The sequence below is a fragment of the Zonotrichia albicollis genome, chromosome 13 (assembly GCF_047830755.1).
Source record: "Zonotrichia albicollis isolate bZonAlb1 chromosome 13, bZonAlb1.hap1, whole genome shotgun sequence".
Lineage (NCBI taxonomy): Eukaryota > Metazoa > Chordata > Aves > Passeriformes > Passerellidae > Zonotrichia > Zonotrichia albicollis.
In genome coordinates, this window is record NC_133831.1 from 7662759 (window position 1) to 7687664 (window position 24906).

Below are 24906 nucleotides of genomic sequence, written 5' to 3' on the forward strand. Positions count from 1 at the left end.
TGTTCATCCACAGCGCTGCTGACAGGGCAGTAGACCAGCTTCCTGGCACCTGGAGCTTTGCAAATAGCACACGTCAAGAAGCATCTCAGGGCTCACTCACCTCATGCTCAAAGAACCTGTCTTCAAGGGTTTTGTCTCCAGGGTTGCTGCCAGCCCCTTCAAATAGCAGCTTGTACTCCTGCAGGAAAGCATTACATGAGGATATACCCTGTACCCAAGTCCAGCAGCACTTGAGGGCCTCCTGTGTCACAGATACTCCAGCCACCCTGTCAAGTCAGAGGACAGAGAAACCAAGAGTCCTGCCCTTCTCCAAAATGTGCAGTTCTCATCGCTTCAAGCCACAGGAAAGGGGGCATCAGGTATAGACCCCCTCCACATACAGACTGGAGTGCTTGGGCCAGATCCCTGCACCCACAGATAGGCTGCTCAGTAAAGGGATACTGAGCTCTCTGACTCCAAACAGGTCCACAGCCATGCACAAAGTGGCTGGAACACAGACAAATCCAAATGTGTCCTCCCAGGTCAGCAGCTCACCTTCAACTGAGCCAGAGCTCAGGGCTGGAAGTGGGGCAACACCACTTCTCACTGAAGATACATTTCCATTCCAAATCAGGCAAGGAGAGCCTGTCAACTGCTGCCACATCAGCACTTCAAGGGTTTGGTGGTGAAGACAGTCCCCACACCCTTGGACAGGGAACACTGTCTCCCAGTCACCCCTAAAATGACAGCCATGACTAAGAAGCCAACGACATCTCAGGCAAGCCAAGTCCTGCCCAAGCAGAGCACAGGACCAACAGCATCAGAGAAGACTGGCACCTCTCTCCCCAGGCTGTCAAGTCACAGGTTTCCCCAGATCCCCAAGAAGCTCTGATGCAGAGCAGGTTCTTGTACCAATCCCCATGGCCCTCACCCCGGAGCACTCACAGGGTAGTAGTCAGCAACATTTTTGACTTGCTCGTAGTCATCTGCCCTGGCCAGTTGAGCCAGGCCCTCAGGGTAGAGCTTGCCACAGTGTGGGAACAGCTTGGCTCGGTCCTCCTTGGACAGCTCAGTACCAAATGAGTTGATGGTGATAATGAAGGCCCTCCGGTCAGCTTCAAACTGCGGGAAGAGAGTGGCTCATGCTGGGATGCAGTATCTTTAGCAGAGGCTGGCAGCTATCAGTGCTGCTCTGCACACAGCCACATCAGGAGGGCAGCAGGAGGAGGCTCCTGGGATGTGTACAGCTCTCCAGTGCTCAGCTAGGGCAGGCTACAAGTGCAGGGTTCCAGTAAGCTCTATACCTGGGGCACATTCAGGTGAGGAAATCCCCATCCCAGGAACAAGCCAAATCCTGTCCAAGTCAAGGGGTGACTCTCCCCTACTGCTCCTAAGTCCTGCACATCTCACAGTAAGCTTTGGAATGAACACAGGCTGTGATCCCAATGGCTCTGGTAGCTCTCCTACACATCACCCACATGAGAGGATGAAGATGATGCCACAGAGGCAACTAATGTATCAGTACTTGGGGAACCAAAGTCATGCTCAGGCAGTATTCCCCAGGGATCCCAGTGAGCAGGTGAAGCAGGCATGGGGATGCTGAGCACAAACTGCAGGATGTTTAACAACTGGCAGACAAGCTGGGCCTGAGCAGGGAATGATGACCCTCACAGTAACACCATCCAGCTATGGAAGGTTCCAGACCTACCTCGAGGATTGGGCACATGGCATCTGCGGTGGTCCCTCCCAGTGTCTTGCAGAACTTGTAGAAGGACTCCAGGTAAGCCTGGAAGAGAGAGGGGAGATCAGCATTCTTCTACACAGCTTCATCAACTCCCCCACAGGGCCCTTCAGCAGAGGACAGACAGCAAGCAGACTTTGCTCTCTTGCTCCCAGACACTCTGTAACACAGCACAGGCACTCTGGCCCCATGTGAACTTGCCCACACAAGGACTGTGCTTTCCCCAGGAGCCAGAGACATGAAGGGTTGTGGTTGGGTTTGTTCAAGTGACTGCATGAGCTTACTGTGGGCAAGATCCCCAGGCAGCAAGGTTAAAGCCTATTTTTCCTCCTTTGAGTCGCCTAACTCATTTTACTGAAGTCTCACGTGGTTTCCTGACCCTGCTCTGGCCTCCACAAACGTGCCAAGCCACACAACCATAGCTGCAAGACCTACACTCAGAAAGTAGCGCTGTGTAAGCAGAGTCCAGAGATGAGACAGGACATCTGTGAAAGAAACCAGCCATTCTCTCTAATTCTCTTTTCACACTGCGGCCACTTGGTCTCTATCCCAAGTGAAGCACTGCACAAATCATACAGCCAGGCACAGCTACGCTGCCTCCAGGAAATCCTTAGTGGAGATGTTCTGTAATCCATCTGGAAGATGACTCTGTCTCCCAGGGGGAGCCTAAGAAGGCTGTGGATGGCTAAAAGTATCGTTCAGCAAAAATGTTCTCAGAAGAAGTGATCGAGTATTAAAACACCTCCCCAAGCAGAGAGCTGCAAGCAGAATCTTCAAAGGGATGGAATAAAAGGATGCTGAGACACCACAAATCTTTGCTTTATCACAACAACTCTAGGACTTAAGATGGACCAAGAATGTACAAGTTGGCTACCCTCAGCCTCTGCACCAGGAAAGCACCTGGATTACTGTGTTCTGTAAATATTTGTTACCACACAGTGCAAGAGGACAATGCTGGGTGAGCATCACTCATCAAAGAAAGCCTCTCCAGCACTTGCCACTGCTCAGGTGGAGGAGAGCACAGAGCAACAGTTGCAAAGTTACCACAGGAACAAGGACATGGAAAATGGATGCCCTTTGAGGCTGACAGGAAAGGAAACGTGGTGAAGAGATTCAGTCACTACCTCTGCCCTTATCAGAGCTCATGTACAAACCTAAGGCTTTAGAAGGCAAATACAGGTGAACCCCAACATCCAGCAGTGTATGGAAATCCAATATCCATAAAACACAGAAACAGTCTGTAAACAGCTACACTGGGTGCCCTTCCAGTGACAGCAACTGGAAGAAAAACTCCAATATCCTGAAGCCCTTACCCCAGGAACAGAGGTGTCTTTGCCTTTAATAATCCTCAATGGGTCTTCCCTTTCACGAACCCACCCCCTCTGCCTCCTGCCAGTCTCACCTGTCCTCAAATCTAGTCTGAAGACAGGCCTGTGGCCTGTCCATCCACAATGATTTTTCCAACATCACCTGTGGATACTACCCTCCTCTGCCAGGTGAGGAACCCTAGGCTTTTCCTGCAGTTTTCTGTACAGAATCATCATACCCAAGCTTCTAAATGTGTCTGCCTTAGCATCATCTCCTGTTTTGCTGTTCATTCTCTGAGATGAGTGGAATGAGATAGCGTCCAGGTCAAGCACACTTTACAGATGGATTCAGTAGCACAGTGATACTCATACAGTTCTTTTCTACTGTTAGGAATATGTTACCTTGCATAGAGACAATTGCTTAGGTCAATCATTAGCCAAGATTCCAGTTAGTAGTAGGAAGGAACAAGGAGACCCTCACTATACAAGCAGAGTTAGGGTTCCCTCCTGGCCTCTCCCATGCACCACTCCACATTTACCCACACTGATTTGCCTGCTTTATTTTATTGTCCAGTTGCAAAGCTCCTTCAACTGGTTCCTACAAGAAAGTCACCAGCAAAGGCCAACAGTCAGCTGGCTTCACTTCAACAAGAGATGGAACAAAGGGAGTAAGCACTGAAGATAACAAGGCCAGCAATAAAGATAACAATGCCAGCACACTTCCATTGCAAGGCTTGGCTGCTGACTGCACTCTACACTAAGCACTGACCATTTTTAACCTCTGTTCCCCATTTTAATCATATTTCCATTTGAAAACCTTCATTGGTAACAAGACGCCTTTGTAAGAGCCTTCCTCCTATGAATCCTGCTCAAACCTTCTGTCAACACACTCACAGATTTCTTAAAAGCCTCCAGTATGTCTGGGAGATAGCACTTCCCCTTCCCATGCCAACTCCACACGAACGCAGGCATCTGTCCCAGGCCTGTTGTGCTTTTCAGAGCAACTCTCTGCAGATTTCAGACCTGATTTTAGTTCCCTCATTTGCATTGTATTATACATTTTCCAGTCCCTGGGGAGAGAGGTAGCTTCAAGTAGTCTGTAGGCAGCAACTACCTTTTCCACTCCATCTCTGTGATTTGTTACGGACAGAGCCCTTGAATTCCCCAGGGGCTGCTCTTCAGCAAGAACCAGTGCCAGCACACACTGAGGCATTACAGGCACCTACATTTCCATTTGTGGGTAGGAAGAGCAGACTACAAAGCAGTATTGAGCCTCAAAAAGGATATGGGAAAGGACATGACAGCTGGAATCCAAAGGGATACATCCCACCTCCCTCACAGCCATTTTTCCCTGTGCCCACTCTGCTGCCTGCCTTCCCCCTCCTGCTTCACACTGAGACCCGTGCCCTGCAAGGCTCTGGTGTTTATGCACACAGGTGTCCCTCCCTGTTACAGCAAAGACCAGTACATGCCAGAGGCCACAGGCAGCTGGGCATGACTGCTGACATGCCGCTCCTTTTCCCTCCCTTTGCCTCCTTCCCTTCACGCCTGACCTGCTCTCTGCCTCTCCAAACAGGCCATAGCTTTCTTGGGAAGAAGAGGTCACACTGACTGCAGGCTGGACATGACCAGCCAAAACAAGATTGACAGATAAAATCTGCATCCCACCCCTGATCCAGAGAGCAGAGATGGAGCGATAGCCACAGCCTGAACATAAACACACACTTCAACACTGCCAGCTAAAACCAGACAGAGCCTGCAGAGATGACAGTCAGGACAAGGAGATCCTTAGCCCCCTCCACATCTCTCTGCCAATACTCTCCCCAGCTTGCATCCTTCACACTGCTCTACCAAGAACATCTAACCCTAATCACAGCCACAGAAGGCTTGAGCAGACAGTGGGAAGGTCTTTGGCAAGGGCTCAAGACAAGGAGCGAAGCCGATGGGAGTCCTTCAACCAAGTTTAAGTTTAGTCACTGTGAATGCAGTTAACTGCACCTCTGAACTCATGTGGTAAGGGAGCAGACTTCTCCTGCCTGCCTAGGGCATGAGTAAATTCAAAGACACAACCTCTGCAAAATCTCTTGTACAGACTCCTGAGAAAATCCCCTCTGCCTAGCTCTGGTGCCCTGACTCAGCAGAGCTGTGTGATCAGATGTCAGGCCCCTCCAGGAGTGTTATCTTTACTTTCCAATGGATGCAAGGAGGTTTTGGCCATGTTTAATCACCACACCAGGAATAAATAGGGAAGTTTACATTTCCTTCCTGTCTCAGGAAGGAGAGGGCACTAGGACAAGAGGCAATAGGCAGAAACTGATGCACAGAACTTCCACCTGAATATGAGGAAGAATCTTTTTACTGTGTGGATGACCATGCACTGGAACTGTTTGCCCAGCAAGGGTGTGGAACCTCGCTTACTAGAGATATTCCAGAACCATCTGGACACAATCCTGTGCTCTGGGATAGCCCTACTTGAGCAGGGATGTTGAACCAGATGACCCACTGTGGCCCTTTCCAATCAAACCCATTCTGCAACTCTGTGACTCATTTACCTTATACAGCGTGTTTCGAATTATTTCAATATTCATTTCATCCAGGTCCTGTTCAGATATGCAGTCTTGGAAGAAAGCAGCTGAAACAGAGCCAGAGACAGAGTTAGCATTGCCCTAACCAGAGCCATGCTCAGCATTTTCCAGACTCCTCAACAATACCAGGCAGAAGCACATCCTGTGTTGAGCTTGTCCCTCCTAGGCCTGGCCCTTATCTTCAGCAGCCAAATGATCATGACTCAAAACCTCAGGCTCCACCATGGTTCCTCAGGCCATAATAATTTTTGGGGTTCTCATATGAAAATCTTTCCTTACCCCTTAGTCCCATGGTTTTATTAATAGCCTATTCCCAGCAGAAATTCTCAGCTCTAGCCCCCAGCATCAGTGATAGAGAAGCCTGTATTTACACATAAGCAGTCCCCAAACTGATCCCAGATGCAGGCACTTGGAGGTGACAAGGCAGCTTTGAACTGCCTGCTACAGCATTGCAGGAGTGCTTAAGCACCTGTGAGACAGCAGCCAGTGAAACACAAGGAGCTGATGCTTCTCCCTCCTACAATATCTTAGTGGGGATTAAGGTATGATGATGCCATAGCTCGTATTGCCCATGACACTGGTCATGGCTGGAGTCAGGAGTTGTTTCTCCTGGTCAAGTCTATCAGTCTCATTTTCCACTTCTTCCAAGGGCTTTTATTTCTCTAGCTGAAAGTTAGTAACAGGAGACAGAATAAATTACTAGGACTTGGTAGGATGCTCAGCCCTACATACTTTGCCAGAGTATCCCTGGGAGGGAGTTGGAGAAGCTGTTGCCACCTAAAGAACACAGATTTCAGATCAAACAGGTGCTGCAAGCTGCAGATCTAGAGTCTTGTACATCTACAGTGTAAATGCAAGCGAGTGGTACAATAAAACCCATTGACAGGACTTCCTGACTTCAACTCTCACTCAGTAACCAACTTTGCTGAATTTGCTACAAAGAGAAATCTGATCTGTCTCAGCTTACACAGTGCAGCTGTGGGTAACAGACACCACAGCCGTGCTGAGAACTGACCAGTGCTCTGCTCTGTGCAACAAACCAGCTGCAATGCACTGGTCACACCTCTGGCCTGCACCGCTTTTATAGCATGAGCTGCTTGGAAGGACAGCAGCCACAGTGTGGGTCTGGAGGGTCCTGAACAGAGGTTAACCTCTGCAGAAGTTTCTTTGCAGCACCAGAGCACAGTGCCACGTGTCCGGGGGAACGCTGCTCCCCATGGTTGGCAAAAATGCAAACACAGTGTGCCAGGACTGGTTTTTACTGCAGGATGTGCTGGCCAGCCTGGAGAGCTAAGCAGTGGCTACTTCAGAGTAGCTGAGGAATGAGTACACAGCTATTTCAGTTCTTGGCCCTCCAATATCCCAAATTAAGCTTACAGCCCTGTTAACCTATGAAAACCATTTGGGGTTAGGCATTCCCACCAAGCCACGTAGCTACTCAAGCCCTTTTAGGAGATAGAGCTGCTGTTTCTTTGCGTGTGGTCACTGGAAAGAGTGCAAGTTAAACAACTGAAGCCTGCGTGCCTGCTTGTTTAGGCAACACAGCTACTCCCCATGTTCCCGTGCTGAAGAAATGCCACACTGGTTGGTACACAGCCCCAAGGGCATGGCCAGGGCAAAGGTCTGGAGAAGCTAGCCCAGGCAGGGCTGGAGCAGGCAAAACCAACTCATGGACAAGTACATGAAAGCAAGAGGCAAAGACCCTCAATTGCCAGCCATGTTGTCCAGAAGCACCTCAACACTGACACGGGGCATTTTTCACTCCATATTCTGCTGGAAGCTTTAAGGTCTCTGAGAGATAATATCTCTGAAATACTCTGTTCTATTTTCTTACCAAAATGGGAAGGTTCCCACTTACTTGTGTGGAGGATTTTCTTCCCACACATCATCCCCTCAGTGGGCTCAACTCAGCTGCATGCAGAGCCTCAGTTCTCCTGCTCTGTTGTTGCCCTGCCTTGCAACCCAGATCTCCTGAAGCAGGTTCTCCCATCTTTACTGGGCACAAGTCATTTTTCCATGATGACTGCTTCATTTGCCCCATTATAACAGAGCATTTACAAAAGCACTTTCAGTTCCAAAGCCAACTATTTCTATCAAAGACAGCATGATGACTTAGAGTGTTTTCTTCTTTCTAGCAACCCCAAAAGAATGACTAATCACTGACTCAGGCATACATCATTACGTTTTTGCCCACAGATGCTAAACTAGAAAGTCACCTGTGATTACCTCCCCTACTACTGCAAAGACTTCCATATTTTCTCCAGAACCACTTCCTACACCTTTTATCTTTAAAGAGCAGATCTATCTGACTAGCTCTTCATGAGATACTTGGTTTTAGCATTATGTGCCTCCTAAACAAGCCTGTAGACCTGAGACAATGTACCTCAGTTCAGGATGCTGGTACACAATGAGTTTTAAATAGCTTTTGGAGATTTCTTTGTTTTGCTGTCATTGTTTGGGTTTGTTTTTTATTTATATAAAGGGCTTTTATTCTACTGCTAATTTTAGTAGTCCCAGAACAAGACTGGGCATGTGCAGATCTCTGTAATTATCTATAAAAACTGCATACAAGAAATTACCCAGTGGTCCAACTAAAAGTGCTAGAAATCAAGTGATTCATTCCAGCAGAAGACCCAATAGCCCTTCACTAAGGAGCCTTAAGGCCTGGCTCACAAAAACCAAACTGTCTAGCACCTTGCCCTACCACTGTGATGGCCTGGACACTGATTGAAGGGCACAGAGAGGCAGCTGTCCTCCAGAGGAAAAGATGGCAAAGACAGATATAAACCTGAACTCAAGCCCAGCCACCAAAGCAGTACTGCCACAGCTGTGCATTACCCACCACTTTGTCTTCCTGGAGCACAACTTAGGCTTAGCTGGAGATAGACTGGGGGAGAAAGGGACATCTGTTCCACCATGGACAGCTGGGAGGTATTTTGAACAGCTCCACTCACCCAGGGGAGTGTCCACCAAGATTGCATTGTAAAGCTCTGCAGGTGTCTGAGCAATGTTCACAGCTTCCATCTGCTCAAAACTTCCCAGAGGATGGCATTTGGGCACCAGCTCGGAGATGGAACGCTGGTGCAGAGTCCCGGTGATCAGCAGAATGACATTGTCAATCATGTAGCTGTACCTGGAGGAATGAAAGAGGGAGACTGAAACAATACACACAGTATGGAACCCAGCAACAGGCACACATCATCTCCTCGTGAACATCTCCAGAAAGATGCACACTTCCCACAAAGAAGTACTAAGGCACCTCCTTAGCATCTGTTTGTCATGCCAGTCTAGGAGAAGGCAGTCAGGCACAATCCCAGGCTGTGATTTGTGCCACAGCTGAACCACACCATCTGGGTACCACCTACCACTGAAGAGCATTAGACTGGAACTCACTTCTGGAGGTCTCTGGCCCCATACCCTGCTCTGAGCATGGCCAGCTCTAACTGCTCAGGCAAAAAGACTTTCAAATGTTCATATGAACTTTGAATTACTTGCAAGGATGTGTTTATCACAACCTCCCTGGGGCTCTGCTTCAACATCCTTGCAATGAAACTTGCAATGAAAAGGCTTTCCCTAACATTCCCCCATGGTCATTTGTCTACTGTCTCTCATTCTAACCCCACACACCTGCAAGAGGAGCCTGGCTCCAGTTTCAGTGCCAGCAACACTGCTCCATCTTGCCAAGTAAAAGGAGGAAGGGTCACATTTCTGCCGCCTCAATCCATTCCAACAACAACAGGACTGGCAGCTTTGGCACAACCTTCACTCACACCCTCAAGAAACTACACACAAGGTTTTTCACACCTTACACCAAAAGCTACAAACTTCTTCGCATTAGCCCAAGTTATGACACCCCAAACCAAGTTCTCCACTTATGTTGTTCAGGATTAGCAGACTCAGTCTTTGGCACTGCAGCAATGGGACATTCAATCTGGAATCACAGTACCTGGCATAAGTTCCACCAACACAAGCTCTCTGTAGCCCTCCTCTCCAATATGTCTATTTTCCTCCTGCACTGAGGAGCTGAGAACTGGGCACAGCATGCCAGGTGAGGCCTCCCATGAGCAGAGGAGAAAGAACACCTCCCAGTACTCCCAGTCCAGCCAGAGAAGAGAGACACAGCTAGCCTGAAGACTGGGAACACATGAAAGGCTGGTAGCCTTCTCCAAGTAGAAGGTTCAAGCAAGGGATCGAGGCATCACATAAACAGCAAGTGTCCCCAGCAAGAACAGCAGTGATAGTCTAGGCATCTCCACCACCAGCTAAGCCACAAGCCAACCAAGCTGAGAACTTGATAAACATCAAATGAGATGAGGGGGTTTTTTTAGTCAGCAGAAGTTGTTTTTGCACATATCCCTGAGGAGCACAGGGAAGAGGCACAGATGCTCAAGAGCAGGGTATGTGGCATTTTACACTCCCTTGATCTCACTCCTAGAACTCTAAAAAATTAGATGATGGAAAAGACCTGAAGAAGCTCCTTGGCAGGAGCTGCTTCAAAACAAATGAGATCAGGCCTGAACTAGAATGGGAAAAGGAGCTATGCACATCTGGAGTTGAAGAGAGTCAGGCTTCCCACAGGTACTTGAGTACTGAAGAAAGGGAACTTAAGGCCAGCATCCTGGGACTGAGGTGAAGACAGGCATGGCAAGGCTCTGGTGATGTTTGACAGACACACACTGGGATGCTGCTGGGCTTTGCATTTCCAAGCTAACAAAGAGCACAGTGCAGACCTGCTTCCCTTTAACCACATCAAAGGCAGGTAAGCAGAGCCAGTTCAAGGCAGATTTTGCTAGTTTTTATTAGATGGGCTGATTGCCTCTCAAACATGCTCAAAGGGCACGTCCATGAAAACATCAAATCCACACCTTAGTTCCTCAAACAGGCACTGCTTTTTACTCTCCACACTGCAAGGCTGAGTAAAACACCTCCTGGCCCTGATTTCTGCAGAGAGCCCTTCTGTTTTCACAGCCTGCCTTTCCTGGTTCAATCTAGAACCAGGGCAATCAGCACAAGCTTCATGTACTAGGAAACCTCCTTTTGCCCTTTAATCTGCAAGGTCATTATCTTCCCTCCTGTTTGTACAGCTCTCACCATGGAGATGACTGCAATCTCCAGGACAGCAAGAAGGGCCTGTTTATGAGAACTGAGGTAAGTCTCCTGCAGTAAGCAGCTGGTTCCTGGTAAATAAAAGCATCTGCACCCTAACACAGATGCTTCTCCATGAGGTGCACCAGAATGAGGATACAGAAGATCATTTCCCAGCTCCACCACCTGCCCTCAACACACAAGTTTCCTTAGCGCAACACAGTAGCTTTAAGGAAAGACCATGGCCAGCACTTCTCTCAACAAAGCAAGGCAACAATACACAACCAGACCGAATTTGTTATTTTAACTCAGCCTACAGTGAAGGAACAGGCAAGGAAATACAGTCAGGTATGGCAGCACACCTCCCTCCTATGCCCTGTTTACTACAGACACCACTCTCCACAACATATTTGCAAGGAGCCTGGCCAACATCAACTGTACAAAAGGAACTGAGGAGAAGTGTCTGGAGCCCTACTGCCCTCAGGTCTTCAGAGCAGCTCACTGGAGTCCCACCAAGCTCATTCATGCCTTCCCAGTCTAGCTCAGCACAAAAGCCACAGCCAGGTTTTGGGAAAGCTGCCAAAATCTGAGTCTCTTCACACATGGAAGCTCCTGCTTTTGGACTGATGGTCTCAGGAAAGACAATCCAGCTGGCTTCCAGTGCCAGACAGCAAAGCATGGCCATCCCTGTTTAATTTGTACCCCTTAACTTGACTGTTTCCTCATCCTTCAGGGAGGTCTGGGAAATGCACAGTCCATAGCCCAAATGCCAAGGAAGCACTAACTGTTTCCAAGATTACTTCACCTCCTGAAATCTTGCTATCAAAGGATTCATCCCTGTAGGAAGAGTCAATCTGTGTGAGACAGAAGGGGAATTCTCTTTGAATTCAAATTTCCCTCCTGAAACCATTTCAAACCTTCACAACAACAATGCAAATATGGCAGGACAAAGGTCTTCCTGTACCTGTTAAGGCCAGGCAGACACCAGCAGCACTACCTAACCCTTCACAATATTTACTTCATTTACAACATTTACTTCAAGCAAGGCCAAACCATCCTCATTCACATTCAGTCCCTGCTTCATGCCAATAAAACCAGTCACAGCTTGGCCACTCATGGCTACAGGACAAGTCTTCCAGTGCCAGGGCAGCTGGAAAAGCCTCTTCTCATCACTGGAAGGGGCAACAGTCACATTGCTGGGTCAGGTTTCAACAAGGCCCCATCTACCTCCATCACCAAAGCTGTCCCAAGACCACAGCAGAGGTCCTGGCTATGCTGGCATTTCCTCCCAGGCCCAAAGAAGTAGATTAAGTACAGCAGCAGCAGTGTTTCTAAGAACCTCCAACTACTTGTGTAATAGAGCAACTTTTGTTGTCGTCTTCCTCATCTCCTATAAAGTTCTGACCAGCTACAAATGTTTCAGCTTTCATGGTTCATGCCTGCTCAGAGCCCTCCAAGAGCATTTTAACCTTCTCTAGCTCTCAGTGCAGCTAATAAGAGGACCATGTTCTGGACACATAAGAAAACAGAAGTAGTTTGTCACTTGCAACAGCATGAAGCCTTACTTCAGCCCACTTGGATGGCCTCTGCACAGCAAAACTCTCTTGCACACAAAGGTGTTCTACCTGCTTTGAGCTGCCTTCTGCTCACCTGGGGACACAGGCACAAAACCAGCCAGAGTTTGACATGCACAGTTACACCAGGCATAACTCTTCCTGTCACTCACTGAGCAGAGGTGTCACATATTCCAGAAACTCACATTCACAGAAATACAATTTTAGTCAATACTGAGAAGTGTTAGCAACATCTCACAGGAGAGTACAATTTCTTATTAAGGGACCAAAAAAATCAGCAAACATAGAAATATCCTCAACATCACCCACAACAGGGCAGAGACAATGATTTACAGCTTCCTGAAGTCTGAGACAACTGGAGCCACTATCTTAGCTCCTCCAGCAATTCCCACTGCAGAACAATGTACATTGGGTGACACTCAGATAACAAGAACAAAGTCAGGCTAGGATATGCCTAGAGAAGCCAAAAGAGAGGCACTGGTGGGGGAAACCTTCCTTCCAGCAGCAGCAGGCCAGAGTCCATTCTCACTGCTGGTTTTGGGAGGTATGGTCTCAGGCAGGCACAGCAGAGAACCCTCACAGAGAAGAGGGGAGAGCCAGCCCCCAGGAGCTAAATCCTGACAGTCACCCACGGGTAGCTATGGAGCAGAATCAAGCAGGAGTAGAACATGAGTACTTTGACAATGTATGTTTTCTCCTTCTGGCATTACTTAAGTAAAGACACTGATAAATGAGATATGCAAGAAAGACTTCAGTGGCCCACTGAATATTTGGAAAAGTTGTTTTAGCATGGGAGCACATGAAATGCATGAGCACTCATCATATGGGGCATTTACAATTTGGCCTCAAGGCACTCAGGCACAGCCCTGCAAGGCAGTGACCCCAAAACAGTTACAGCTTCTCCCTCCTCCACTTACTTATCTAATCTAATCATAAAGAATCATTGTCCTACAGCAGATAGGTTGGTCTTTTATTGCCTTCTGTTCCAGGATACTAAAAAAACCGTTAACAATACTGCAAGTAGTCACAAAGCATGACTAATGATGGAATATTGCATGACCTGAGATTCTCAGGGATCCTCCAAAAGTAAAGCCAAAACTGTAGCTCCAACAGCTGCTCTGCAAGGGATCATGAGGACAGCCCACAGACAGCAGTGGGCCAATGCAGAGGTGCATAGCAGGGGTTTTGTCAGGATGGGTTAAGATATTGCCTTGCTAAGGCAGCTTCAGTGCTTTCCAAAACCAGCATTAGACATTAACTCAGACTACTGTGAGCAAGGCCAAAGTTCCTATGTGACTGCATTGGGCAGTTACTCAGATTACTATAGAAGCATGAATTTATTTTGGGATGAAAAAGGAAAATTTCCAGTGGGATCAGAGTAGTGCTCTGAACTCGGCATGAATTCCAGAGACAGCTTTAAAGGATAATGAAGTTGTTTTGACTATAGTCACTTTAGCATCTACTGCTTCCTCTTGCAGCTCATTCAGTTCACACACTCAGGGGGTGTTGGGAGAAGTAACTTAGGGAAAAAACTTTCAGGCTGTTTTGCTGCTACTTCCTTGGGTTTGTGCATAAATACACAGATCCATCCATATCCCACTGGATACTGTGTTGGTACACAGAGCCACTTGTCACACCTCTCACAAGCTCCAAATGTTAAGCAGCCACAGGGGAAAGCAACACACAGACTTCAAAGCCCAAAAGAGCAGTGGCTGACACTAAGAATAGTGTCAACAGCTGAGATGTTTGTATCTGTGGGGTCAGCTTAAGATCATTAGTAAATAACTGCACAGATGTCCTGATCTGGAAAGGAGAGGAATGTTGCACATCAGGAAGATCTCAGTGTCTCACTGAGACTTGTTTGAGTAACAGACAATGGATGTGAACAGAGTCAAATCCTTTAATCAGTTTTTCAGCTCATATTAGAACAGGTCAGATCAGCAGCCGTTCAACCTCTCATCTGCAGCTGAAGCTCAGACAGCCCAGGGAACAGCAAGGGCAGATGCAATGTGATGATCTCTGCTCAGTGTCCTTGCTGCTCTCTTCCTACCTTTGCACACTGTCCTTCCTAGAGTCCCACCAATACAAACCATACCCAAGTGCTACACTCATGAACCTGCCAGAGAGAAAGCTGAGAATTTCATGGTTGCCACCACAAACCAAGGGCCCTCAGCCAGGAAGTGGGTGCTCTGCTAAACTTAGATCAACAAGACCATTTGAGAGCAAAGAGTTATAACTTCACAGTGCTACAGAGCCTGTGGCAGCCTTTCAAAACCAAGTATCCAGGAATGTTCTCAGCATTAATCTAAATTTAGCTGTATCTCCACATGATTTTCACCATCCTCTAGTCTAGGTCTCTAGGGATACTGACCTCAGTTTTCCACTGGTATCATCTGTTAACTTACATGCAGTGATACAGTGTTGGCTGCATTAAAGACTAATGAGAAAAAAGCTGCAAGAAATACTTTTAATTTTAAGGCTTTGTGAATTTGACTCAGTGTTCCTGATCTGTAAAAACCCCTTGAAACATCAGGGAATGTTTTGAGCACCTTGCAGACTGGTGCAAGAATCTCTGGTTACCTAAACTTGATGTCTCCAAGTTTGAGAAACACAAGGCTGATATGCAAAGCTGAGCCCTGGCACTCTGTGCCATGTTGAACAGACTTGAGCCCTAATTAAATTTTAAATATTGACCAAAAATATGTAATCATGCTGCTTTCCCAAGGACCAGCTGCAGAAGTCAAACTTGCATAAAGTTTTTCTTATCTTACCTGTAAAGCACAAACCCCACAACATTTCATGGATATAAAATAAGAGGAAAGGCTGCACTGTTCACATTATCCCCAAACTGTCTCTAGTAGCTAAGAAACCTGAATGAGTTTAGAGGGCTAAAAGCCTTTACTTGCTCCTCAGTGAATGTGTGGTCTGACCAATGTGCAGAACATCTCTGTGCACACAGACCTGCTGCCAGCAGAAGCCAAGAAAATTCATCACCCCACCTGACATGCAGTAAACCACAGGAGGCAGACACAAGATTTAGCTCAGCCTCTAAATATCATGGTACTTATTCAAAGCTCCACACAAGTGTTTGCTAGATTTCAAACCAGCCTACAGAATGGACCTGGGAGAGAGGACTAGGACCCAGGATACCCCCAGGAAGCCTTCAGAAGCAGTGCTCTTGGCCTTCAGACCTTTTCTGGCTGAACTTGCCAGTCTAGAGTACTGGGTGAGGCAAATCAATGGAAAGGTAAAAGGAAAACAAAAGCTGCTAAGGTCAAGCATGAAAGACCTTGGGAATGGTTTCAGTAGAAGAATGAAGCATGTTAGATGTAAACAGAATTGCTTAGTGAGTGCGCACTCAGCTGAAGGCACTGCACATGGGTTTTCTTCTGGAAAAGCTGCAGTCACACAATTGATTTGAGCAGCATTGATAACCTCCTCATACACACTCCCTTCCCTTCTTGCTTTATGCCTCTAACAGACATTCTCCTCAGCCTGTTGAGGAAAAGACTGCAAGAAGGAGCATGGGGGAAGTACAAGGACTGTTCCTGCAAGCTGCAGACTCACCAGAGAAACTCAGCTTTAAACAAAGCCCAAGAAGATACAGAAGTCCACACACTGCCTGTGGATGACACCACATGAGCTTGGACAGGGATGATATCCAGGGGCAATAAATTCTCACCTAATCACCCAGAGCCTGCATGCTAGAGCCTTTTCTCAGACCCTGCAGAGTTTCACTGAAGTCTTGCCTTAGTGACACACAGGCTGAAATCTGGAGTTCATTACTCACTTTTTGAGCATCTTTACTGCCACCAGTAACATTTTGTTAGCTTTTCTGATCACTACCACTGCTCACTGTTTGCCAGGCACTGTGGTAACGCACTGTGAAGAACAGTAGCAGAATAGTTAGGTTGTTCCCATTCAAATCCACTGGCCAAATGAAAAGTTTTTCAGACATCAGAAAAAAAAAAAAAAGGCAGCATTTTAATGTAATATACAGTGAAACACACCTTTCAAAGATTCCCTTTCTAATGACGGCACCTGAAGTCACACCATGACCCCACAGTCACCACCATGCAACGCAGTCCATCATCACAGACATTGGTTCTGGGAAACCAGCATGAGATCAGCATCCTTTGGGAATGCAGGTGAGCAGATGCAGCTCTGATGCCACCATCCAGAGGACACAAATCTCTGATCATTTCCAGACCATTAGCTATGCCCTCTAATTTTGAATATTGCATAATCCCTCCAAGAACTTGGCTTATCAGTTCAACTTTGCACTCCCTGCAAACACGGAAGCTGTTTGTCAGAAACCTGTGCTGCTTTGCCAAAACAATCTCTGCCAGAAAAGGCTCTTAAACCTTTTATTGCAGAATCCCCAGCCACTACAGTAATTTTTGCTTCCTAACCTCACTGCCACCAAGGCACCTGACTGAAATAGTATAATGTAATTTTAAATGCAGCAGCATTAGGAAAGATCCTTTAGATTGTTGGACTTGTCTCAATGAACTACACCTAAAGCATTTGAAGGGTTTTTTCCTTCTGCAGGAAAGGATTTCAAAAGGATGCAGTCATATTTTGTAACCTCCACAGTTATGCCAGGATGCAAACTCCAGTACATTCAGAATGAAGACAGACAACTTCCTACTCCAGAGAAGATTAGCGCTCTTCAGCTTAAGTAGCAATTGAAAAATTTGGCTCCAGAAAAACCACTGCTGCAAAATTCAAATTGAATTCAAAGTTGTGCAGCAGAAACTAGATCTATTCAGTGCAGGGGGGAGGCAGAGCAGGACTGGGTCAGGGAGAAGGTAACAGAGGGAAGTGTCAGTGAAGAAAAGGCACACACAAGGGGAAAAGGTACATGCAGCCTCATCAAAAACACATCTTGTGACCACAAAAACATACTGAAAGCCAAGTTCCCAGCTGCATCCTCGGGGCAAAAAAAGAACCTGGTTCCCAGCCCTCGCAGGCTGGTAAGATAAAGATAAAAGGTGACCTAGTCTGTCCTCTAGATGACAGGCCTGATCACACATTTGGAAGATGTATTTACACCCAGCTTGCCCCCAGCCCTCACTCCCACGGCACACTCAGTGCCCACAGCTGCCAGCAGCTCCCCCACTGAAGACAAGACCAAACCCTTCCCTGCACATCAGTTTGCTGAGGGCTCAAGGGGCCCAACAGCTGCCAGGGCCTTGACAGTGGTGTGCTGCAAAGCCAGACTTCCCAGAGCAGGGAACAGACTGCTGAAGAAATGGGGAGGGGAAAAAACCCAAAACAAACCCCAAACAAAAAAACCCACACACAACAAAAACCAAACAAACCAACCCAAAAAACCCACTAAACCCTTTTCCCTGCCACTGGGAAAAGATTAAAACTGACAATCTGAACAGGCTACATCAGGCTGGAGTCAGGATTCTTTATCATTATGTTGCTCCTATCTAAACCATATTCAGGAACACTGGAAGGAAGGAGAGACAGGCCATGGCACCGTGTCAGGCTAACACAAAGAACAAAGCCTGTACAGAAAGGCAAGGCAGCACATCACTAAGAAGAACCTAAAACCCATTTCCATCCCACAAGTCAATATGTGCTTGTTGAATTCAGGAAGTGGCTTTTGCTGCTTCAAGAACACTTAATACCTGTTTGTTGCTGCCCTACAGAACATCACTGCATTCCCCCAGCTGAACAGTCCATTGTTTGTGTTGGAGCAGAGATGTTAACAGACAATTTGTGCCTATCACTCAGAACTTACTGTGGCTGGCTGAAAGACATGGGGAAGCACCAGCAGACTTCCAGCAGGGAGCTGCGTGGCAAGATGCAGAGCTAGCAGGTGTGTTATGGAGACTGCAGCAGCTCAGCAAGCTGAGCTTTCAGCTTGCAGTGGCAGAGGCTGCCAGCTACAGCCACCACTTGAAAAAACAAATTGAGGAAGTTGGCTAATTTCCCTTATTTTGGTACTAAGAACACAACACTTGCCACAGAAGAGTTCCTGGAGAGAACCAGAGCCAGGAAAGAGTCAGTGTGGTGCCAGGAGAGGAGCACAACAGGACAAAAAAAAAAAAAAAAAAATCAGTGTCAGCAAGTGACTTGGGGAACAAAGACCTTACTTTGGGGTGGCTGCCTAGCCGCGTTCTGGGGTCAGTTTTGTTCCTGTGCTTTTAAACACTGTCCTTTCTCCTGTGCCCGGACAGAGGTTAACTCCTGCCCATCTCCGCAGGTGAACATGCTCACCCAGGCTGGCTGCGCACCTGGGCCAGGAAGGACGGGGCTGGAGTGCCACCTTCCGGCGAGCAGCCGGCAGCGCGGCCTCCCCTCCCTGAGCCGGGCACGGAGCGCGCACCCGCTGCCCCAGAGCCCCCGCACCGCCCCCATTGCTGCCTCCTTATGGCAGGGGCTGCTTCAAAGAGACGAGTGACATGACACGGTACCATTCCACCTGGGACAAGTGGCATGGCTCCTGGCAGGTTGGTGCTGGGGCCAGAGGAGACAAGGACACAGCAGCTCCCACAGTCAGACAAGTCCCCAGAACTCAGCAATGGGTCAGGTCAGAGCATCCTCAAAAAACAAGCACAACAGTCACCCGATGATCCACTCAAAACCACCTCAAAGGTTCAGCAGGACATTCAGGAAGGAGAAAGCTTGACTGTTTTTCAAGTGCTTGATCCAGCTCCTGGCATCAGCCATGCACAGCATGGCCACTACCAATGAGTGTTAAGAGGCCCCAGTGGGCCCATCCTGTGTGAGGTTATCCAGGAGTCCTGAGAAGCCAAAAAGGTAAGTACATGCAAAGGCATCCAAGCAGCCATGAGCTTCAAAGCTGAACTGGACACGCTACAAAACATTTCCTTCCAATTTGAGCCAGACACACCTCCTACAATCCCACTCAATTTAAAAAATCTCTGTTTACAACTCAGAAGAGGTCTCAGTGAACTCAAGCTTTCCAGCCCTGCTCAAACTTTCCACATCTTTCTGCTATTTTTCATTTCACTTCAGCCTGGATACTATTAGCACACAGATACATCCAGTTGAGTACAATTTCTTCTTCTCACCACCTGGTGCCTCAATTGCCTTGAGCTGTCTACCAGGAGCAGTCCTTATCATTTCCTGCTCAAGTCTCATTAACTACCCTGAAAGAATGGAGTGGGAAACAGTCATGTTCAAAAGGAAAGATAAATCATCCCCTACCTATGTGTGTGCACCCAGAATGAAAAATCAAGAGGCAAAGTGTCCCCCAGGCAGGCAGGATGACACAGTACCTCTGGGTGCACAAGCACAAAACCCCCAGCACTGCCAGCAGCCTTTGGCTGAACATTTTTACAGTGCTGCCTCCATACATGCCTGAGCTAGATGAAAACCACTGGCACAAGTATGTGCTACCAGCTCCAAAGAGAGCTGTTCTCCACTCCAGCTATTTGGGACACACATGGGAAGTTTTACACTGTCAGCAGACAAAACCTCTGGAATTTCTGTCCCCTGCCCCAAACCAAGGGACAGTTTCAGGGAACACAGTCTGAAAGGCAGCCTGAGGAGTCACAGCCTAAGAAGCCTCTTTTCTACTAGGCCAGTCACCAAAATACTAGGTTTATCAAGAGAAGATACTAAGACCCACTGGGCAAAAGCAGCACCCTCTCCAAACTCCTTGTGGTTCACTGGATCTTGTTTTAACCTGTCTGTAGAGTCATTACAAGTTATTAGAGTTTCTAATACCCTGATAGTGACTCCCACCTTGGACCAGTCAAAGCTGGTAACACCTTCTCTACTTCAACAATATTCCACTGGTGTGCTGAGTGAAGACCCAGAGGAGACCCCTCCATCAGTGGTGCAGCAGAACCACAACAAAGCCCAACTGAACACTTGACCTCCTTGCACAAAAGACTCTACAGAGTGCAGACATTCCATATGGAAAAACAACCTTCTCCTGCTTCACCTTTTGCCTTCCTCTAGGCAGCACTGCAGACAATGGCATTAAAGCAAATCTTGTGGGTAAAAAGGAAAATAAGAGATAAGAGTGAAGACAACTTGAGGAAGGAACATTCTGTGCTGAACAGAAACAATATATTCAAAAAGAGATTATGCAGCAGCAAGAGACAGAGGTATCTGCACAGAATCATGTTTTGCTGTAGAGAACTCATCAAAATCGGAATGACAGGAGCAGAACAAGATCAAAGTTAAATCTAGTTGAGGGCAGAACACCAGTTTTAAAAAGTGATTCCAAAAGCTGGTAAGAATCAGCCTTTCTGATTACACAAGATGTCTGAAGTCTTCTGCAAAACACAAGATGGATGTAGACACTGGATAAAGATCAACAGGACTGAAGCTAAGAGGAACTGGATTTCCCTGGCCACCCATAGCCTCCCTAACAGGGCAGGCAGTGTAACCAAGGCAGGCACGGTCTGAGACCATTCAGCTCACGTTTGCCCCACACTGGCACTGGTTATTAAAGTGAGACTTTAAAACTTTGCTGTTGCCTAAAAATCTGCAAGATATTGCTGTGCTGCCCAAACCATTGCCTTTAAACAGGTATGGCAGAAGCATTAGTGATTATTATCATAATTCCATGGAGACATTTTCATAATCCTGTAACACAGCAAAGGAAGAGCAACAGTGGAGGACCACCCACCTAATATTGCCAAGCTCAAACAGCACTGATGTCTTGACAGAAAATTCAAGATGGGCAAAGAGGTGTTTTAAGAGTTAACTTAAGTTTGAGAGAATAGAAGAGATTGCTTCATACAGATAAGATGATGAATTAGAAATTGCTTCATACATTGGAAACACTGCTGCAAAATGGGAGCTAAGTAATGTTTTGCTCCATGTTTAGGTCCAAACATAAAAACTCCAGAAATTTTACTGACAAGCTTTTAAGTAAAAACTATTTCTTAGAAAACAGGAAAGGCTTAGGAGACAGCTTTAACACACTGACACAGAAAATAATAGATATGAGCCACTGGGTTAGGAAGTGAGACAGCAGTAGCACCCAGACAGAAAGGAGTGAACACAAAGGCAGGTGGCAGAGAGACAGGTGATTACTCAATATTTGCAAATGCAGGAGATGCCACAGATAGATGAAAATTTAAATTTTTTCCATTAACCACAAAGATCTTTCTACATCAGCCTGCATCATTCAAAAAGTTGTAGCTGGTAAGCAGGATAACAGACAACTGCCAAAAATGCATGATTAAATATCACTTGCCAGAGCCCTTGTGATGAGCCCAGGCTCACTGTACCAGAGGTGATACATTAACTATCCCACTTGAGAATAGAGTATGATGATCTTCTCACAAATGCAAGTTAAAGTCACATTCTACTGAACCAGAAACTCACTTCTGTCCTCGAGGCATCTCCTTGGTGGTTAGAGGAGACCACTGGCTGTATAGTTTGCAAGCTAAACTAGAGCTTACAGGAATATAGACTAAGGAAGGAAAAAAGTCAATTTTACTTCCATGTTTCAGATGCAAGCTAGAACAACTAGCATCCCTCTGCCACAATTCCATTTTGTTACTGAACAAACCAGAGCAGCACACTGGGAAGCAGAGGGTTGTACAAAACCTCTGGGAGAAGATATCTCGAGACTGCTGGGCTATTTCAAGCTTTTCACATCAGCTGTGGAAGCCCCATGTGTTTCCACCAACTGACAGAGACGTGCTGAGGCTGCTGCAGCCCTCTGTTTCCCTGCTGCTCATTTCAGGTCCTGCCTTCCCCTAGTGCTGGCATTTGCTGGATCCCACTGAGCTGTCCAAGAAAAACAAACCAGTCAAAGGTCAACCCCAAAAGGGAAAAGTTGTTCAATTTCTGGCCAGCTCAACTCCCTGAACCAGTCTGTGTGGGGCCAGAGCCCCTGGGGTGGGACAGCAGAATCACATCAGCCCTGATGAAGGCTGTCAGTGGCTCAGAACTAGCATCACTCCTGTAATGCACACACATGGCATACCTATGTTTTGCAGCAAGACCACAGTTTTAAAAAACCAAGAACATTTAACAAAAGGGACAAAGATAAATGGTACCTCTAAGAGACTGAATCAGTGCTGCAATGGAAGGCAGCCAAGCAGCTGTACCAATGGAGCACAGGCTCCCTGGGAACAGAAGCCTTTAATATCAGACATACAATGCTGCTGCTTTGAGACCTCCAGATACAATCACACCCATTTCATTCAAGAAGCTGCACAAAACACAACAGGCACAGGGCTGAGAGTAGAAAGGTGGTCTGAGAGCTCTCAAGTCTGGAAGAACAGCAGGATTTCAAATGCTGCTCATGAGCAGCTGGTACTCACGTGATGAAGTCCAGAAAACTTGCCAGGGGCTCGTAGGCGTGGTTCCTCATGTGCCGGAACTCCACCACCATCTTCTCCTTCAGCTTGTCGTCAATGACGGACACGGTGAGCGGGGACGCCTCGTTGGCCAGGAAGTTCCCATAGTCTGTGCTCTGCAGGTGCAGCTTCAAGTCTGAAAACAAAAGAAAAATTCCACTCTAGAGGGTTTTAGGCTGGGTTTGGGGTTTTTATTTAGCATAGCCAAGAAAGGTGCTGCTCAGCACTTCTCAGGCACTCTCTTCTCTGAAAGATCACCTAGACAAATCCCATGTGTTAGGTCATATATTTGTTCTCAGTTTTATCATGGACAACCTAAATGCAGGAAAAGATCAGTGTTTCACCACATCAGCCTTGCCTCATCTTAAAGGCAAATCTGTGACACCATCTGTGTAACTGAGCACACACACTGGTGCCAGCTGCTCACTCTGCTAGGTCAAGGTGGAAGCTTACTGATTTTCTAAGAGGTACTTGCTAGAAATCCAGGGGGAGAAAAAAAACCAAATAACTTAAGCACTCCATCTAGCCAAAAGGGCTCTGGGTGCAGGCTCCTCACAGCAAGTCTCCCCAGATACTAGTGATGTGCAGACATTTGTAAAGTTTTCAAAACATAAAAGACAGAAACAGCAACTTAGAAATTATAAACCATCTTGGTCTTACGTTAACAAAGCAGCCCAGCTAATTGTGCTGGTAAATAGAATTCAGGCATTAATAGGTAGAGAGGGGCTAGTGAAGATGAAGGCCATTTAAATCCACCTCACAGGGCAGGCAATCCCTGCCCAGGATGGAAGAACATGCTCAGGAGTCTTCCCTTTCTCCAGTTCCAAGCAGAGGAAACCTTTGTTTCCTCTCTTACCCCTGCTTGCAGGTCAGGTGCCCAACCAAGCTGCAGTCCTGGCCAACACGCAACCACAACATGCTGAGTTCTGTTAAGATAAAAGCTCTATTTGAGCCAAAAGCATTTCAGTGTCTCTGTGGAAAAACTGAATCCAGAATAAGGAACGTCACACAATCCTACTCCTCAAAGCTCTGCTAGCTGCATTGGTACACAATGTTCATCTCCCTTCAGCTTCACCTCAGAGGGCCAGTTAGGCAAGCAAGCATCCTCCCAGGGATTCAAGACCTTTGTGGGATAAGGAGAGGAGCTGGAAGAGTTGAGTCAAACCAGATGTGAACTCACCATCCAGAGAAAACAAAAGAAGACATTTCTCCCTGGTTTTTCTGAAGCAGCATTACTGAGGCTGCCTTTCACTTCCACTGAGCCACACAAGTCCTCAGCATTATGGCACAAGCATGCACAGCACTGAGGTCAGAGCAAGCACTCAGCCTGCTTTGAGGAGTTTGACCTTTTGACATTACACCCAGCCATGGAGAGCTCCTCCTCAGGCTCAACCTGAGCTTGTACAGCTTGATACTGTTCTCAGCCCAAGGGATCAGGGGTCAAACAGCCAAGCCAACTGACTCTTCTGGGTATTTTCAAGGAGTTCTAGTAAAACTGGTTTTGACCCAGCACTCCATAGTTACAAAGATGTTCCCACTGCTCAGTGTTACAGAAAACAGCTGGAGTTTATAGGGAAGGAAAATAAAGGCCAGAGACTTAAATACCACTCAGTTTGTCAGGTGCTCAAGGCCAGGTTGGATGGGGCTTGGAGCAATCTGGTACAGTGGAAGGTGTCCCTGCCCATGGAAGGTGTGGAACAAGATGGTCTTTAAGGTCCCTTCAACCCAAACCATTCAATAACTCTATGAATCCAGAACTACATCTTAATGAGTTTTTGTCCCACTTTTTAAAGCTCTTGAATGATGAACATTGGAGTCTGAGTGGAAAATAAGTTTCTGACAGATCAGGACTTTACTGGTTTGCTTTTAGCAGAAACTGGAGAAAACATGGAACAAAACTGATCAATTAATATGTTCAATGAATATGAGAGAAAAGGTCCTGGTAAGGGTATTATACCCATAAGGTCAGATTGCAAGGGAAGGCACAGGGAACTGCAGTAGTTGCATTCATATACCTCCTACTTGCAGTTCCCAGTAGTTGTGCAGAGCTCTAATGGAAGCTAAGTCTGCCCAAAAAGGCATGTGATGTTGTTTTGCAGCATCCAGGACTTTGGAGAGGAAGCAGCTATGGCATATCCTCCCAGATCTGCCTTCAGTAGGGAAGCTGCCAAAGCTTGTTTCCTCAAGTCCAACACCATTGGTTTGTTTTGTTGTCATCACAACCTGAAACTCTGCTTTTGAGGTTGCAAGCAGCTCCTCTGCTATCATGTCACTAGATGCTACAGACTTGGTGACACAAAAAGGAGTATGCTGTACTTCCAGGAA

At 47.0% G+C, this 24906-nt stretch overlaps 1 protein-coding gene across 1 annotated transcript in view; it reads right to left on the reverse strand.

Moving 5' to 3' along the window:
* ATP6V0D1 (ATPase H+ transporting V0 subunit d1) overlaps positions 1-24906 on the reverse strand; it is a 33743-nt gene that overhangs the window by 1767 nt on the left and 7070 nt on the right. The window contains exons 2-7 of the mRNA XM_014269708.2: positions 22546-22717; positions 8567-8745; positions 5580-5659; positions 1688-1765; positions 925-1101; positions 101-178 (exon numbers count right to left, since the gene is read on the reverse strand). Of these exons, the coding sequence (XP_014125183.1) occupies positions 101-178; positions 925-1101; positions 1688-1765; positions 5580-5659; positions 8567-8745; positions 22546-22717 (764 nt within the window). The remainder of the gene's footprint in view (positions 1-100; positions 179-924; positions 1102-1687; positions 1766-5579; positions 5660-8566; positions 8746-22545; positions 22718-24906) is intronic.